The sequence below is a fragment of the Myodes glareolus genome, chromosome 9, assembly GCF_982192425.1.
Source record: "Myodes glareolus chromosome 9, mMyoGla1.1, whole genome shotgun sequence".
In the NCBI taxonomy this organism is placed as follows: Eukaryota; Metazoa; Chordata; class Mammalia; order Rodentia; family Cricetidae; genus Myodes; species Myodes glareolus.
This window is the reverse complement of record NC_142034.1, coordinates 93,857,632-93,871,715: the sequence shown is the minus strand read 5'-3', so window position 1 is coordinate 93,871,715 and position 14,084 is coordinate 93,857,632. Positions and strand designations below refer to the sequence as shown.

The 14,084-nt window shown below is 52.7% G+C and overlaps 1 protein-coding gene across 1 annotated transcript; it reads right to left on the bottom strand.

Annotated features, from left to right (window-relative positions):
* Positions 1-245: 245 nt before the first annotated feature.
* Positions 246-6,038, bottom strand: Msln (mesothelin). Its single transcript, XM_087910749.1, has 16 exons — positions 5,785-6,038; positions 5,422-5,465; positions 5,052-5,101; positions 4,630-4,750; positions 3,978-4,063; positions 3,672-3,801; positions 3,386-3,579; positions 3,066-3,156; positions 2,892-2,991; positions 2,474-2,652; positions 2,221-2,376; positions 1,999-2,141; positions 1,794-1,921; positions 1,065-1,159; positions 527-713; positions 246-457 (listed from the first exon to the last, which is right to left on the bottom strand). The coding sequence occupies exons 1-16, from the start codon at positions 5,870-5,872 to the stop codon at positions 369-371; spliced, it is 1,881 nt and encodes a 626-aa protein (XP_087766875.1). The 5' UTR covers positions 5,873-6,038; the 3' UTR covers positions 246-368.
* Between the last annotated feature and the right edge of the window lie 8,046 nt (positions 6,039-14,084).

Here is a 14,084-nt window from a genome sequence, read left to right as displayed (position 1 = left end):
TGTGTGAGGGCATCAGATCCCTAGAACTGGAGTTAGAAACAGTTGTGAGCTGCCATGTGGGTGCTGAGAATTGGGTCCTCTGGAAGAGCAGCCAGTGCTCTTAACCGCTAAGCCACCCAGCCCCATTCTCCTTTCTAAGAGGGATGAACACAGGGAGCTGTGTTTGTGTGATTCTGCGATCACAAGGAATTTCAGAGTCATTCTCTGGGCTGGTCCTGGGAACACCACAGAGCATCTCAAGGGGGTACATGCCACTGTTTATTGAGTTCAAGAGTCCTCAAATTTTGTCAGTAACTTTGGGGACCTGCTCCTGGTCAAAATAGGACTCCACAGTAGGGCTGGGGCCAGAAACCTTAGGGGTGATAGTCTCAACTCAGCATTAAAGCTGGGAGCAGAGCTGGGATCCACGCAAACCCAAGTCCTGGTCCGAGGAGTGGGGCTCCGCTAGAGAAGGCCTCTGCAAAAAGAGAGGCCACTCAGACTCCTGCCTCCACCCCCAGCTCTGCCCCTGGGCAGCCCAGCTCACCTTGGAATTTGAGGTCCAGGACCAGGTAGCCATTGGGGATGCCACCCTGAAGTCCCAAACCCAACCTGTCCAGGTCTTCCTGCTGCTGCCGGGAGAGCCAGTCCCGGACAGGGCTTTTATCTTCCTCGGTCTTCAGGCCCTCAATGTGTGGCCCTAGAAGTTTCTGTACCTCATCCACAGTCAGCCCCTGTCAGAGTATGGGGTGGCCATTAGGGTCTCTGGGTCTCCAGAAGGTTGGAAGGTCAACTGTGAGAAAATTGCAGCCCATAATACCTCAACCCTTACATACAAGGGGCCCCTTGTGAGGCCACACCTCTTCCAGCTGAGCCTATCCAAACTAGTCCCTCATAAGGACCAATTCCTTCTCATGGAGTCCTGTTTCTTGTCTCTCCTATACCCCTGCTTTAACACTAGGCCCTCATGAGGTTCTACCCAACAAAGGCCCACCACCCACCCACAAGCTCTTCTCAGGAGACCTGGCCGCTTTCTGTAGTGCCTCTCCTGAACCCCTCCCTCATGAGTTCCCATCTCCACTTACCACCAGGGCATCCACCTGCAGCTTCTTAAAAGTGGCTAAGTCCATGCTCACGTTCTGTTGACTGAGGGTCCTCAGGTCCTCCACAGAGGCCCCACCTGCAGGTATCAGGGCCCCAGTGTGAAAACTCGCAGTAGAGCCGGAGGGTAGTGGTTGCATATTTTTAATCTCAGCACTTGGGAGGCAAAGGCAGGCGGATCTCAGTGAGTTCGAGGCCAGCCTGGTCTACAAAGTGAGTTCCAGGACTGCCAGGACTGTTACACAGAAAAACCCTGTCTCAAAAAAAACAAAGACAGCCGGGCAGTTGGTGGCACACGCCTTTAATCCCAGCACTCGGGAGGCAGAGGCAGAGGCAGACAGATCTCTGAGTTAAAGGCCAACCTGGTCTATAAGAGCTAGTTCCAGGACAGCTAGGACTGTAACACAGAGAAACCCTATCTCAAAAAGAAAAAAAATAAAAGAAAGCTCACAGCTTCAGCACAGTAGAGTCCCACCCTTGACTAAGCCATACTCAGTTTCTATGATTGTCTTCTAATGCCCAGGCCCTTCTATGCTCAACAACCATCTGTCTGGAGCACTGGAGTTAGAATGGATGGGAGAGCCAAAGTCATCAGTGTCAGATCCCATATGTACCTAGGAAGCCCTGGGTGGGGCAGGGAGAGGATAGGACTTGGCATAAAACCGTGGGGTCTGCAGGTCCTGTCGTACCCACCCACGTGTGACTTGACTCACCCAGGAATGTCCTGATCTTCTCAAAGTATTCCTGCCCGCTCACATTCTGGAAGGCCACGGAGGCCTTTTCATAGAGGATACTCAGATGCCTCTGGCTGCACTTGTCCGGACTTTGGGGCTCAACCAGCCTGGGGAACATTGTGGGACATGGCAGTGATTAGGAGGCTCAGGTATCTATTGCCCTACAGAACACACCGGAACTCACCACATAACACTGGAGGGTACAGAGTACAGATCCTGGGGGTGGAAGTCACATAAGTAGGCTAAAGGGATGCCATTCAGGACTTTTACTATGTCCTCGTCTAGTCTGCCTCCTCCCCGAAGATAGCAGGCAACCAGGGCGATCACCTGCGGGAAGAGATCACTGAGACTCCTTGGGGCAAGGAAAGATGCGTCCCCTTGTCCAACCACGTGTCTTCTGGGGTACCTGATCATCCATCTTTTGTCCCTTGGTGACTTTGAGCAGCATTTTCACTGTCTCTGATGAGGTCACATTCCACTTGTGGATGTCCTCGGGGCTGATGTACCGGAAGAAGTGACCCAGCTGCTGGATCAGGGACTCAGGATAGCCTTGTGGGTAGGTCTATGGAAACAGGATCATGAGGGCCGGAACAACTCCTGGGGCCATTGGGAAAGCAATCCTGGGCACAGCGGACAGATAGAAGCCCATTAGGAGTTACCTTGTCCAGTTTGCGCTTGAAGATGTTGAGCTGCTCATAGGTGAAGGGAATCTCATTCACAAGGTCCATCTGGGTGGCCAGCATGGTGCCATCTACACAGGCCTCTAGCTCCCAATTCTGGTAGAAGATAAGGTTTTCATCCACTTCGTAGGGCTTCCGCCCTGGAGGGCAGGCTTTCTCTGGAGGGGCGGGCAAGAGTCAGAGGCAGTATGTTCATCTCAACTCTCCCTCCTCCCACACCTACCATGACACATTGGCCTCAGTTTACCCACTGACAAAATGGTGCAATTCCATTCACCCTGGGAAGCTGTGACTGACCAAGCTCAGGAGCCTGGAAGGGTCACTGGTAAGAGCTAGACCCCTTATCCCTAGTGTCGTATCTCAGGTTGCTACCAAACAGACATGGCTCTGGACTCACTTTCTGTGTCCCGCCTGAACCTTGGGAGCGTGGCGGTCAGCTTAGACTCCAGCCAGGAGGGGTCCCAGGAGAGGTGTTGCAGCCATTCAGCGATGACGTCCTGAAGATGAAGCACAGGAGGTTGAGCTGAGGATCCCAGCAGCTTCTACGACAGCTCGGGGAGCAGGACCTTACCTTGGGGATGCTTTGGATGATGGACTCATCCAACACTGCCAGCAGGGCCTGCAGAGCTTCCAGAGTGGAGACTGACCACCTCGAGGCGGGGCTGTCCAGAAACAGAGGCCTAGCTCAGGGACCCAGAATGTGGCCCCAGACAGAGATCAGGAGACAAAAACTGGACCAGACAACGCCTCTGCCGAGAGATCATGGAGTGCAGCCTTCTAGGGAACAAGACCTGACAGGATACAGCAGGGGATACACAGCCCTAGGCAACCCATTCTGGCTACGGATATCCTCACCCATATCTGCCCATAGGCAAAGCCATTCCCACTCACCCATACGGGGGTCTTCCGCTCCTCAGAGCCTCCCTGACTGCCTCTTCCTGGCCCAGGTTCAGGGGTCCTCGGCAGCCTGCCAGCAAGGGGAGAAGGACTTCCGCAGACTTGACCACAAATTTCCCAGGCAGGTCACAGACCAGGCCTCCGAGAGCCTGCGCGTCTGCCTCGCTCACTTGAAAGCTATACATGCCCTGCACACACAGCCAACTTCAGTACCTTAGGGGGACCACCGAGCCCACTCCGGGTTTTGTCTCTACCTCCAGTAGATGGGACCATTCCATACCCGGCATTTCAGAGCTGCGGGCAGCAGCCTCTGGCGCTCCAGAGATCTCTGTGGAAGCATATCTACATTGGCTTTAGAGATGAGGGAGAAGAAGTGGGCACAGGCCTGTTGCCCTGGAAACATGGCTGGACTGTGGAGAGGGGTTATGTGAATTACTGTGAATGTGTGTGTGCACGTGCGCGCACACACACATACTTCATTGTATGCCTCCCTGGCAAAGCCACCCAATCACTGCACATTGTTGCCCAGGGCAAGGTGGTGGGGGAGGGGTAGAAGTTGACACCAAGTCCCCAGTTTGAGACCTACTTGAGGAAGAGCAGCAGGTCCAGAGGGAGGGCATCCAGTTCCTCATTGGTGAGGTGCTTAGGAAGGCGACGCGCCAGACAGCGCAGCTGCCGGGAGACCAGGGCATGTAGCTCAGAATGTTCTGGGCCACAGCCCTCAAGGATGGCCTGGGGCACCCCAGTTCTATTCCATCCTATGGGCCATGCGCTGTACCCTGACCCTGTTCACGCAGCCTGTGGCATGAACTCCCCACTGCGTCGAGAGTCAGGGACAGGCTTGCCTTGTCTGGAATCCGTAGTCAGATTGGCCTCCCTCTCCCCCGCCTGTGTCCTGACACCACTGGCCATGTTTTGAGGACAGAGCTTTGAAAGAGGAGGCAAGGCCTCCAAGAGAGAGACAGCAAGGTCATCTCAGACTTGAGAAAGGGTAGCAGGCCCGGGCAGGGTTGTGGGGAGGCCTTTAGACACCTAGAGAGCTGAACCCCACTCAGTAGAGAGAGACACACACGCACCTAGTGGTCAACTTAGGCGGCAAGAAGAGCCCTGAGGGAAGCCGCCAACCAGGATGAGATCCTGGGTGGGGATGAAAGGGAGCCAAAGAAACTAACCACCAACTTTCCAGCCACAGTGTCTGGTCTCCCTCACCTCACCTGAGGACCCTAGAGGGGACTGACCTGATTCACTCGCAATGTGACATTCTTCTTCTTCACAGCCATAGCCAGGCCCTGGGCGTGCTCCATGCTCAGGCCAGATACTTCATCACACGTGAGGCCAAGAAAGACGCCTATGGGAAGACTGTGGACGGGGCCGGGAGTCTGCACCCGACACTGTCCCTCTCGAAGTGCTTCCCTGCCCGGAGGCCCCTCCCCTTCAGGACCCCAGGGGTTCTCGCGGCCCTCCCTGGGACTAGTAACAGCCTGGAGGGCACCGTGTTTGTGCCCTGGAGCACAGTTCCTCCCCCAGCCCTGAGCCAGCCAGGTGGGGATGAAGGTAGGTAGAGACACAGAGGACATTAAAGGGTGAACATTTGGGCTCCTGGCACCTGCTTATTCAGTCAACAAGGCCTCCCGAGGCCCCCGAAAGCAGCTGAACCCACCTGGCAAAGTCAGGGGTGCCGGTCAGTTCAGCACAGTGGGGCGCAGCCTCCTAGGAGACAGGGCCTGGCTGACATTTCCCTAAGCACATAGGCGCTTCCTTGACTCTCGGTGTGTTCTCAACTCTTTCAAGGTCTAGGTACTGCCTGAGTCTGGCTACTTCTGGGGCCTGTGACTTAACTCCCAAGGGCCTCACTGCTTCCCAACTCCGCTCCTTTCGGGGCCCAGCTGCAGCCAAGATGTTGCTGCTCTCTGGGTCAACAATGATCAATGCTGTCTTTGAATACTCAGAGATGAATGTATCCATGTGTGAAGAAAACAATGTCCCCAAGACTAGAAACCCCCCGCCCCGTGCCCTCCAGAGGACCTCACCTGGCCCGTCTTTGTAGTCTGGACCTGCAAAAGTGGCATCCACCCTGTGGGCAGAAGGCACAGGCTAGAGGAGAAGCAGGGCAAAACCGGGCCGTTCCCTGGTCCCAGCCCTCTGTATACCCCAGTGGGTGTAAAAAGAGAGAGTCAAGGCCTCTGCATCCCATTATGTCATATACCTGCACTCCCCAGGCCCAGGGGTCTTCCCTGCCAGGAGTGTGACACCACCTTCCAGGCGTTTCATTGCTCTCAGTCCCTAACCCTCCTGGAACTCAGGCCGCCAGCAATGGCCCAAGGAGAAAGCACAGGGTCATGAAGGCCTGGGCTCATCACCTCTCTCTGGTGAGCAGCCCACCCCGTACTCACCAAGACTAAGGAGAAGCAGTAGAAGGCTTCCGCAGCAGATGGGGCTCCCACAGGACCCCAGCAGGGGTCGAGCTCTTGGCAACATCATGGTCTGTAGATAACAACGGCTTTGAGGTTCCCAACTGTGTCAGCCTTCACCCCACACCGCTGTCTGGGAACAATGAGAAGCCTTTGGGCCTGGGAAAGCACCGGTCCCACCTCTGTGGGCACCTGCAGTAGTGTCGACCAGGCAGACTCTCCACACTGACCGCTTGCCAGGCCCGCCCCTAGGAAAATCAGCCCTCCTACAGGGAGGGGCCCTGGGTCTGAGTCAGCCAGGCACCCCGGCTATGAGGCCCAGTGGACAGCTGAGCCCACCCTCGGTCCCCACTGAGCAGGGAAGAACTGTAGGGATAGTATCAGGAGGCAGGGCTGCCTCCTGTTCAGGTTGTCACTGGTACCCCGTTTGTACTGGGAGACCGAGTGGCTCAGGCTGGGGGTTATGTTGAGCCACCCTTTTCCGTGGGACATGAAGCTGAAGGTATCTGTGCTCTGCACAAACGCAGGACCCATCAGGTAGACAGTGCTGTGTGGGAAGGCAACGCCTCTTCCGTATCAGTCCCTTAGGGTCTCGTGGCTTCTCAGAACACTTTTCAAGCTGATATAGTAAGGACAGCAGGTGGATAAGTGGGCACCAGATGCAAGCATCTCCTCTGGGGTTCAGGGGCCCTGTGGACAGGGAGGGTGAAAGCTGCTCCTTGGAGAAGTGTCTTCCTGGACATATGTGGGGTTGTATTCTAGCTGAATTTGCCTCGTGCTCCCATGTTTAAGCTGCTTGGCCAGCCCAGCAGTAGGGAATGTCTGGGGAGCCCCAGCCCTACAGGTCAGGAGGCCCCATAGCTGAGACATCCCAGAGCAGGTAGAACAGGCTGTGGTCCAGAATATGATACGTAGCTTGGGTGAGCCCTGACAAGAAACAAGTCTCAGTGTCTCCCCTCAACCCAGGAGACTACGCACCTTACAGCCTAGCCCTATGTGAGTCAGGACCTGCCTATCATCCATCCCAAGCAGTGACTCCATAAGAGTCTATCCTCTGCAGGCAGCTGTGGGCCCTGGAATATGCATCTTTCACACACACACACACCCTAAGAAGGGCAGATGGGGACCATTGTCCTACAGTCACAAAGGATCCAAGTTTCTGCGTAGGTGGTGCCTATTCAACCAGGCCAAAGACACATCTCACTGTGACACAGAAAAACCCACAATAGTTTCATCGGCATTGTGTTATGGAGCCCAGGGATGGGGAACACAGGAGAGTTGTTGAGATGTGTCCCACCCCTCACCATCCATGATCAGCATCAATCAGCATCCATTGTTCATTTACCACCCCCCCCACACACACACCTGCTGAGCATCAACTCTGCCAGCCCTTGCTCGGGTTCTGTCCAAGACTCTAAGATGGGACTTAGCCCTCGAAAAAAAAACGCCCCTGGCTTTCCCTTGTTTCCAGGAAACATTTCCCTTTATCCCTCAGGTGGCTCTGAGCAGACCACAAGCTCCTCCGGATGGTGTATGAGGAGAGGCGGTTGAGGCTACAGCAAGGCAATGCCCATGCTCCCTCCAGGATGGGGCAGGTGAGGCGTCTCAGGACAACCTGTCCAGCTATCACTGCAGCATCCTGCACGGCCTCCCTCCAGCCCAGTCCGGGTCCAGCCCTGAATGATAGGAAATGAAGTCAGATCACATTCCTTGCAAAGGTCAGACTTGGGTGAGGGTGGGTGGGACCAAAACCAGGGATGGGTCTTCATTCAACAGAGGGCTGCCTGACTCTGTTTAAAGCACAGAGATGTCCTGAGGCCAGAGAGTGTTACACAGCATGCCAGGGGCAGAAGGCAGAAATAAATCTCTAGAGGGTAGAAGGGGAAGTGGGTCCTTGCCACTCTCCCTTAGGCGGCAGAGAAGAACACCCATGGTGGGTGAGACCATCTGGCCCCTCTCCTGAGAGTTCCTAGAACCTGGGATGTTCCTGTCCTGACCCTTGGCCAGCTGGGTCAGAGGTGCCAAGTGACATTGATGCAGTTGAATGTTTACCCTACCCACAATGCACTTTGGCTATGTGTAACTCCTGACCCCTGAGTTAACATAGACTCCCCCTCACTGTGACCACCTTAAGACCATTGTGAGCCCCTTAAGAGTCTTCACCCTGGGGTTGGTTCTAGAAAGTATGGTTCCCAGGAAAGTCCCAACACACTGTTATGAGAGGCCCCAGCCGAACTGGAGTTCCCATCCCAGGTAACCAACAACAGGTTGCCTAATGGGAAATGGTCCGGGAGTCATTCACTGGAGACTTGTTCAGACTGTAAGCATTCCCAAGACCCTTGTGTGACCCATGTGCAGCCTGACCCTCAATCTGGAGTTCCTTGGGTGCCTTACCCCTGGAACCCTAGGAAAAATCTGACTGGGAGAAGTTTTGGTTCTTGCTATGACTGTGCAGTCAATACAGCACCATTGTAGGCTCAATATTTCCCGGGGAAAGGGAAAGTAGGGAAAGTGGTCCCTTGTCCAGGTCTCCAAAGGCTGGAATGGAGTCAGCCAGCGTGTGGTGTGGCATACTGGAGCAGCAGGGTGTGCTCCAGTCTACATTCCTGGCAAATGCCAATGGTCTGTGTCCAGGGAGGGAAAGGCAGCTGACCAGGAGGGAGACGGCTGAGCCCTTATCTTTGCCTACAGCTTGGTTTGCCTGAGCGCAGTGTTCCAGCACCCACCACAGCCCCCAGGCCCCTAAGGTCCCCAGTCACTGACCCTACCCATGATAACAGTACTGAGCTGGCCTCCTCTGACTCAGTTTCCTCATCTAGGAAGTGGGTGTGGACAGATCGTGCAGCCTCTCTGGCTGTGCAAGGAACAAATGAGTCCTGGCACAGGCATCTAGGAGTAGGCTTCTCATGCCCTGGGAATGTGTGGGTGCAGATCCTGTGCAGAGCTCCAGACAGCCTTGGGTTGGGCCTGAATTTCACGGGGAAAGAGGAGCGCTCTCAGCCTTCACCTTTGGGCGAGAGCCAGATTGGGGCTTTCTTCTTACTGTCCCATTTTCGGGGTGGGAGGGGCAACACTGAGAAGCACATGTTGGAGCTACAGGGCAAGACAGAGTATAGCCTCCCAGAGGAACACCGTACTCATCTCTAGGAGCAGAGAGCGGAATTCAGCCAGGCCATAGCCCCTTTCAGCTGTGCTTCCAGATTCAAGCCATGCTGCAGACATCGCGGTAGCCAAGCAGGAAGCAGGTGAGAGGTTTTGAAACACAGACCCAATGCAGCACTAGGTCCATGGAGCTGCGATGACTGAACTCAACCCACCTGGTAGGCATGCAGAGGCAGAGTCACCGTGCACGCCACTGAGTCTTTCTCAGCCTTCAGTCCCCACTTAGCGGGGGAGTGACCTTGAAACTAAAAGACTTCACTTCCCCTCCAACCCTTCCAATAATTAGCAATGGGCCAATTCCCAGCATGGAGTCTGTCCTGCTTTTAATAAGAACACAGAGAGCTAGACTGTGGCCCGCTGGTCCAGCATGCTCACAGGAGGCCCTGGATTCCCCCAACACATACACACACACACACACACACACACACACACACACACACACAAAAACCTTTCTACAGAAAACCTTCTGTTTGCAGAGCTGAGTTTACACAGCTCCACCTCTGACCTTTCTCCAGGAGTGGGTTTCTATTCTGTGCGCTTGGACCCAACCCTAATCTGCTCAGAACTCAGCAAGGCTGCCAGGGAGAAGAATCAGCTTACAGAACCAACAAAGATGTAACAACTAAAGAATGCCAGAGCGGACTTGTGTCACAAGGTGGGAAACAATGTCCATATTGTTTACTGCTAAAATCCAAAATATAGGAAGAGTTATGTTGGTTGTTTTATTGTTTTGTTTTGATTTTTCTAAAATTACAGTCATATTGGAGAGTCAGTTCTCTCCTTCTACCGTGCGGGCCTAGGACCAAACTCAGCTTGCTGGGCATCCGACCTTTACCTGCTGAGCCACCTTGCTGACACTGTTATTCAGACAGGGTCTGACACAGCCCTGACTGGCCTGACACGCACTGTGTAGACCAGGCTAGCCTCATACTCACAGAAACTCACCTGCCTCCGCCTTGCAAGTTCCGCGATTAAGGGTTTTATTCAATCACACCTAGCTTCTTGTTTTTATTTTTTGAGTCAGAACCTCAAGTAACACAGCCAGGCTTCAAGTTTGTGTGGTGAATAGCCAAAGATGACCTTGAGCCTCTGATTCTCCTGCCTCCAAATCCTAAATGCTGGGATTTACAAGTGTTCCCTGATGTCAAAGTCGTTGTTACTTAGGTCAAAGAGATGACTCCTTGGGTAAGAACTTCTGTCACCAAACCTAATGACTTGGAGGAAAAAATAGACCCTGATTCCAGAAAGTTCCATGCACATGCTGGCACATATATGCACAGTAAATAGATAAGTGTAATAATAATACATGTCATTGTTTCTTGTCATCAAATGTGTTACAAATGTCCCGTTTGCTCTTGCTGATCTGTGATGGGAGTTGACACGCTGCATCGCTGGGATGCGCCTCTCCCAGGTTCGCGTTGGTGGTGAAGACGCCCTTTTGCGGCTGCCTTGAGGAACCCGTTTGAACCTAAACGAAAGGCCTGTCGCAGTGCGCATGGGAATGGAAGTCACCGTTTGTTTTAACCTTGACCACACAGGATGGACCTAAAACATGTTCTTTGTGATTCCACACTGTTGGCTGCTGAAATGATGGCAACCACGGTATGCTTTCCACAGCACACACTTCCTCTGTGCACACTCCCACGGTACATGTTTCCGTGTTACAGAACACCTCTAAGTAATAAGACATCTGCCACTGTCATCAAATTAGCAGCGCTTGCATGCAAACAGAAATCATAATTGGGCTTATGTACTGTTGACATTCCCTCATGGAAGGAGAGTGTGGGAAGTAACATTGGAGCCTCACCTGAGTATCTGGCTGCTCCTCCGTTATATGCAGTTCTGCTCCCACAGCATGTGGCCTCAGAGTAATATGGGTTAACCGTGGGGGAAGGGGGGAATGACACAATGACACACCGACTCCATCACTACAGCCTGGCTAGGTGTAGCTGCTCTAGGACCACCCAAACTTCTGCCCTAACCTCTCATCCATACTCTAAGAAAGCCTAATAAAGCTGCCGCAGCCCTTGGGAGGCAGAGGCAGGCAGATCTCTGAGTTTGAGGTCAGCCTGATCTACAGAGTGAGTTCCAGGCCAGTCAGGGCTACACAGAGAAACCCTGTCTCCAGGAGGAAAAAAAAATGAAACTACAGTAGAGTGGTACTTGGTTTGTGGTTGGGAGCTTGCAAGGTTCAGTACCCCCAAGACCAGGTTCTCAGCACAAAGGAGATTTATTTACTGCAGAGGGACAGAAAGTAGGGAACATAGACAAAGACAGGAGCTAGAGGACGAGGGAGAAGGGAAAGGGACATGGGAGCGGGTGGGGGGGGGGAAGGGCTATTACCCTAGAGTGGGACCAAGGACTGCCTGTGGATAGAGAGGACACAGACACGGCCCATAGGGAAATGGCAGTTTATAATGGTAAAAGGGGAAACCCTCTGTTAGCACGAGGTGTTTATTTTAATTGGGCATATTTGTTAGGTGAGCTAAAGAGGGCTTTTGATTGCTGCACTTGGATACTTTGACATCCTTGGTAGTCGGCCTCAGGAGGAGGAAGTGACCAAATAAGGGAACAGGCGCTGGCAGCTAGCTTTAGGACCGGAATCTAAGGGGTTTTAGCACAGCAGAGGGAATAGGGAGAAAGACAAGGCCTGCCAGAGCCACATTCTCCGTGCCCAGGCCAGCCAGAGTCCCTTCAGGCCTTATCAGGAAGGAGTAAATATGTTTACATCTCCCTAGAGAAGGAATTCACACAATTAGTGCATGCTTCTCGAGGAAGTACAGCTTTCCCTTGTAATTTTATGATAAATTCATTAAGGAAACATTGCAAGCTGGGTGTGGTGGCCCCCACTTGAGACCCCAGCACCAGGAAGCAGGAGGCAGGAGAACTGCGGCGAGTTTAATGACAGCCCGAACTACACAGTAAGCCGAGTTTGAAGTTGTCAACACCCAAGACCATTCAGTGTTGGATAACACAGCTGAGAAGGCCCTTCCTGTTCGGAGATTCCCCTGCTCTCGGTGGCTGAACACAGCACACCTGGCCCTTTGTGAAGCTGCTCCCTGGGAGGGCGAGTCAGGGTATTATGCAGTATCTACTGCGGACAAAAGGTCTCAGAACTGGTGGAGGTAAAATGCACAGTTGACTTCCACAACCCAGGGGCACTCAAACACTTCCCATAGGGAACCTGCTGAACAATGGCAGTGAGAAACAAGGGGGACACCCTGTCACCTCCTGACTCACAGCTTGGTCCCCCTCAGTCTTCTCTCCTCCCACACAGCACAGAAGACCCGCTCTGGGGATGTTCTTGCCTGTGGTGTCACTCCTCAAACTCACCGCTCAGCTCAGCCTAGAGACAATGAAGGACTCTTCCAGTAAAGGGGCTGAGCGGTCTCGTGATGTCTGCGGATGCCTATGGACCAAGAAAAATCACTTTAAAACTCATGCTGAGTTTACTTTGTGTCTGTTTCTTTGTTTGTTTCTGGAAATAGTATCTGATTACGCAGCCCTCACCCTGGCCTTGAACTCGCAGCCCTCCTACGTCAGCCTTCTGAGTTCTGGGATCATGGGCGTGGACTTGCCTATTTTATAATCAACTCTCTCTCTCTCTCTCTCTCTCTCTCTGTGTGTGTGTGTGTGTGTGTGTGTGTGTGTGTGTGTATGTGTGTGCATGTGGTCTGCAGTACATGTGTGAGAGAAGACAGCTTGTATGGCTTTCTCCTTCAGCCACGAGCTCCCAGGGATTGCATTCGGGTCTTCAATGCACTCCTTAACCAGCTGAGCCATCTTGCTGACCTCACCTTTAGTTTTATTGTTGTTGCTGTTGAACAAGTTTTCTTACTGACTTGGAGCCCACTTTTCAGCTGGCTGTCTCTGCCCCCCCCCCCTCAGTGCTGGGATCATATGGATTCTGGGGTTCAAATTCAGGGCCCCACACTTGTAAAAACCTTCTCCAAGTCAGTTCCCCAGCTTCTTATAATGAACTATTGAAGTCGATCCCAGCATCCTTCTCTCTCAGAACAGCTGCTCTTATATAAATGTTCGTAAGCAAGACAATTTCTTCTGAATTTACCTCCTCCAATGTTGCAATCTAACTTTTCTTGCTTGACTTACAAATGAATGTCATTGGGTTGTAGCCTCATTTTCTTTCTTTCTTTCTTTCTTTTTAATTTTTATTTCTGTGAAGATATTCTGCTATGGTAATATGTCCTATTTTTAAATTTTCTAATTTTTCTGACTAGCTTTCCGGTGGAGCGGGAACATTTCCTCTGATGACAGCAGCTGTGGTATCATTACACCCTACACGCAGCGAGCGCTTTGCCATCTGATTTTTGCTTGTGATGTGTCACTGCGGATGGAACCCTGGGGCCTGCTGTGTGCTGGGCAAAGGCTCACTTCTGACCAACGCTGCCAGTCCAGCCCCTCAAAAAGCCAGGTTCCCCTTCACACACTGTGAGTCCCAGCAGTAAAAGAGCAGAGATGTCACAATGGAGAACATGTGGCCATGGCACGCTGTGTTCCTGCAGCTGCTGTGATCCGCAGCAGGCATCAGGGAGCCAAGAGAACCAGGGAGCCGATCCCTTCCGCTCCAGTCCACGGTTGGGGAAGCAGAGTCATAAAACCTACCAGTGACACAACTGTGTGCCAATTAAACTGCATTCAGGGACAGTTTTCACGAACACCAATATTATCCTCTTTGGTTTTTTAACTTTTAAAAATGTAGACGCACAGGGCAGGGTGAGAGGACTGAAGAGATGGTACAGTGGTTAGCCGCACTTCCTGGGTTCCAGTCTGAGCACGCCTGGGGCAGCTTACAGCTGTCCATAGCCCCAGGTCTAGAGAATCTAACACCCTTTTCTGCACCCTGCTTACACACAGGCATACATAATGTGCATCGAATGTACCTATAGGCAAAACACTCAGGCACACTTTGGGGCCAAGGATGGAGTTCAGCGGTAAAGAGTGTGTTAAGCATGCTCAAGGTCATAGGTTGGGTCCTCACCACCAAAAACTAGAAAACAAAATTGATATATCAGTCAGGAAGCTGAAGCAGAAAGATTGCACATTGGAGGCCAGCCTGGGCCACATAAAAAGATACTGTCTCAAAAGATATCAAAAGAAAA